The following is a 4537-nucleotide window of genomic DNA, read 5'->3' as shown; positions in this document are numbered from 1 at the left end:
CACTAAAAATATTATTTTTTGTATCTGAAAGACTTCTAATATTAACTGAAAGACTGCTAAATTTTGTGAAGATATACACATTATATTGAAAGTTAGAAGTATTAAATCTATAAAGACTTTAAACAAGTACAAAGAGGTCACATGGTCGGTCAAATTGACTGAGCCCGTGTTAAGAGAGTTAAGATTGCAGTCAACTGACATGAATTTCCAGGAAGTGTCATATTTTCAATGTCATACTTTATAACATATACATTTTCTAATATAATAACAAACTGATATACTATTCCAACAAGCTATCTTAAAAGGCTTAATGATCCGTATCACAAGTATGGTTTTCCACATTTTTGCTCAATTTTTAAAAACAATTTTGACCATTACTTCCAACTAATTTGAATACTCATAATCTTGCCTGGATTGTGAACAATCAAACAAATGCCAGTGCCATTTGATGGTCACGGGATGAACACGAGAACCTACTTACTTATGCTAACTAGCCACCAATACTTTTGAGTCTTGATCTTGTGAATCATTAAGCAAATATAAAACTGTTGTGCCATAGCAAATGCAACCATGTAGACAGAATTTTATTTCCATACAATACACAGAAATAGTATTCAGAGAATAATGCTAAAATGTGTAAACATTAGAAATGTACAACACATAATGCAGTGAGACAGAAAACTTGTGATGATAGGGTACTGTTACATTATATTCATTGATTGCTTTCTTTTAAGTATTTTAAATGCCCTTGTATTTGATGTAAAAAATTATCTAAATTAAAATGAATACATTCAAGGCTTGTGTAATATTTGCTTCTCTTAGATCATTTTAGGCCAAGTAAAAAATACGTTTAACATCCTCGCCTGCTTCCTTTTTTGCAGCCGCCTCCTCCCACTTTTCTTTTGCAGATGTTTTTCCTTTTTTTAAATTATCGTACAAAGAAACAAAGAAGACTTCTGAATAAAAAATTAGGTGAACACAGTGGATTAATTTTTCCTTTTTTCTTTATTTTTCTAAATTCTGTATTGTTTTGATGAAAAAATGAAATAAAGAAGACTTCTTTTTGATATGGACCCTTTGAAAACATGCAAAAGTCATGAAAAAAGAGTGCAAACTTTCTTTAAAAGAGGTCATTTAAAAAAGAAAAAATGACCTCCTCCTTCCTTTTTTTGAAAACTCTGGATGTTAAAAATGTTTTTTTTAACTTGGCTTTACATGTTTTGTTTCTGCCTTCTGTTAAATAAATAACCATGAATGATTGATTGGCTTGGAATTATATTTAAATTATTTGCATTCTATAGCTACATTTGAGAAAAATGTGAAAATGAAGATTTTATAATTTGTTTATTTTAGTGACTGTACAACTTTGACATACACTACTGGAAAATAAAAAATATTTAGTAAGTTTTATTAAAATACACGGATTTGTAGTACATTTTTACGATATGGTCTGATTTCAAGACTGAAATTATGTGTCAGTAAAGTTCAATGTTGAGTTTAAATTGAAAACATTGAACAAAAATAAAATGCATGTTAAAAGTAAATTAAATGGTAAAATAGCAAAACTTGCAAGCAATTGGTAGTTGCAAAACTTGAGGCTTGGAGGAGCAAAATGCAGGCATGATGTAAATAGATGGTAATCTGAACATTTCTCTTTTTTACTAAACTCTAGTAGGTTTAATGTATTTTTTCTCAGGGTTAAGGTATACACAAATAAAATAAAGAAAAAAATAGGTATAATTAAAAAAAGGAATTTTTGAATTGTTATATAGTTTTGGCAGATAACCTCCATTATCTTAATCTTCATATTCTGTTTGAATGTTAATATTTCTGATGGAAACAGTCTATTTTTATAGGTTTTTTTAAAGCAGTTTTTTAGTATATATTCTTCTTTAGTTTGTAAGATATTTTCATTCAAGTGAGCTTTGATTTAGTGATCAGGGGCAAAATTTAAAAATTTTTCCACTTTAAAATATATATTTCAAAACTATTTGACTTGTAAATTTTATTTTAACTGTTGAGGAGTCTGCTGTTATGAATAACAATAAATTAAGTAAATGAAAGATAAGTTACTAGTTTATTTATTCCACATTTATATTGATTAGCATTTGACTTGTGATATAAGATCTGTTTTGATTCTTTTTATATCTCTTTAATAATATGCAATTGCCATTCAGCGTCTTTGGGCACGATCGGTAAATAGTGATGCAGTATTAAGACTTAATTCAAAAGGAGTGCTCTCGGAACGAGGCAATGGGGCACCGCCAGTGCGGGGTGGCCGAGGAGGATCAGTGGATCGAGGAAGAGGCAGAGGTTTGTAGTGTATTTAACTTTTTCAGATTTAAAATAATTATAATAATCACATTTCAAAGTGTAACATTTTATCTGCTTATTAGAACATGTAAAATACAATACACTTAATCAAAAGTATATTTTTTATAACTATTTCTAATATAATAATTTTTATAGAAATATTTAACTGTCTTACATTACTTGATTCCTTGTTAGAAAAAGTAACAAAGGGTTAGTGTTTCTGAAGATCTTAGAAGATAAAAGAATAAATTAAATAAATATATATAATGAATTTTATTATCTAGGACGTGGTGGTTATTATCAGAGAGGGATAGAGTATGAAGATGGCATTGATGCTCCTCCTGGTGGCTTTTCACGTACTCGTCACTTTGAAAGAAGTCAAAGCATTGGTGAAAAAGAACAGAGGTGGAATGAAAGGTAGATAGTTTTACAGTTTCTAAAATTGTCCTTTCTATCAAAGAATGTTTAGTTTATCATTGGTAATCATTTGTTAGTCATGGTGATAATATGATTTATATAAAGGAGAGAATTTTCTGCCAGTGTTATATTTGATGTCAGTGTAAGTCTTGTTTTTATATACATAAATGAAACAAACTTTCAAATTTAGCAAGCTTTTTTATGTGTATAGGTACTTATTTTGAATCAGATTGTATAGATTCTTGCAAATATAGAAGTTTCAACTGTTTTGAGATGCTCAGAGAATGCACTACTATGAATTTCTTATGTGTTGATGCTTTTCTGACCACTTGTAGCCCTCTACTGGCTTTTTGGTTTTGCATATCTGAAGCAGAAGGGGTAGTTGCAAATTCTAGTGTTAGTAATTTTATCCATTTTAATTTCTTTAAAAATATATATATATATTTGAAATATCTTTATAAATTGAAACTTACCCTTGATATTATAGTGATGAATGTAATGATGCAATGTAGTATAGTGTGTGTGATACATGTGAATAGTCAAGATTTATATTAAGTCTGCTTCACTTGACCTTCTCCCTTATTTGTTGGAAGATGTAGTGTTTTCTTGTTTCTTTGGTTCTTTAACCTTTTTTCATCCTGTTTATTATAGGATTTGATAACTTCAGTTACTGAGGTCCTGATGAATAATGTTACAAGCTGCCTTTTATTTTTAAAAATTGGAACATATTTGGCTTACTTTTCCACTTTAAAATAAATATTTCAAAACTATTTGACTTGGGAAATCTCAATTTAAAATCTTACATGATTACTATTGCAGTCAGTTTTATCCTTTCCTTGTTCAATTGATTTTGGATTAAAAAATGTAGAAATTTGGTTTTCATTATTAAATTACTACAAGAAAGTAACAAAATACAAATGGTATTTGGCTATATAACCACTTTGATAGCTGTGGTAATCTGCTACAAGGATGAATGCTGTTTCTGATCAGAAAGAGTTATTTTAACAAAGAATCATAGGCTGGGATAAGTTTAAAAATTTACCACAAAATATGCTGTTTTTGTACTTTTGAAAGTCTTTGGACTGAAAGTAGATATTAAGTTATTCAGTTTCTAGCCATGTATGCTCTTTCAGTGGTTAGTAACATACAAAATAATGTTTTTATATTGGTTAATAAACTTAACCATATCTGTATCTTAAAAACTAATTAAGGACCATTCTGTAGTTATACAAGTTATTTCTTTGTAGCATGTTTGATGTTAATTTTTTTTATTCAGCTAATTTGTGTAATCAACATGGGTATTAAATCAGAGTGATGTTAATTCACCCTGTGAAACCAGGTTTAAGAGTAAGATATTTGTCATTGTCTATTGTGCTTAAAGTTTTTTTAGTGTATTAACTGTAGCATTGGAAAACTTTTAGAGTTGTAAGAATCTATTCATTTAGAAATTTGAAATAAGTGTAGCAGATACTTGTAAATACTTCTATTTTAAAATTGTATTAGTCTGATAAAATGTTCATCTTTCCTTTGGATTTATTAAACTTAATTAAGTGCAAATTTAAATACTTCTTATGGAAAAACAAATATATTGCATTTAAAACTATGCATTTTCATAGGGACAGAAGACTGGACAGAATTCCAGGTCTGTAAACTTTTATGTTGTATTTCTTATGAAGAAACTGTTATCTAAATAGTCATTTGGTTCATTATAAAACATTTTCGGAGTGTTTTCCTTTATCAGCTTAACATTATAACATGGAAGTCTTAATATGCCAAGTTTCTGTTAGGGTGTTAACAACGCACTCGT

General features: G+C 28.7%; 1 protein-coding gene across 1 annotated transcript in view; it reads left to right on the top strand.

Moving 5' to 3' along the window:
• LOC106458545 (GRB10-interacting GYF protein 2-like) overlaps nucleotides 1-4537 on the top strand; it is a 104191-nt gene that overhangs the window by 21965 nt on the left and 77689 nt on the right. Inside the window, exons 6-8 of the mRNA XM_022384785.1 lie at nucleotides 2178-2313; nucleotides 2598-2730; nucleotides 4347-4372. Coding sequence (XP_022240493.1) covers nucleotides 2178-2313; nucleotides 2598-2730; nucleotides 4347-4372 — 295 coding nt within the window. The remainder of the gene's footprint in view (nucleotides 1-2177; nucleotides 2314-2597; nucleotides 2731-4346; nucleotides 4373-4537) is intronic.

Source organism: Limulus polyphemus, unplaced genomic scaffold (genome assembly GCF_000517525.1).
Source record: "Limulus polyphemus unplaced genomic scaffold, Limulus_polyphemus-2.1.2 Scaffold483, whole genome shotgun sequence".
Lineage (NCBI taxonomy): Eukaryota > Metazoa > Arthropoda > Merostomata > Xiphosura > Limulidae > Limulus > Limulus polyphemus.
The sequence above is the reverse complement of the archived record's forward strand: the minus strand, read 5'-3'. Positions and strand labels throughout refer to the sequence as shown.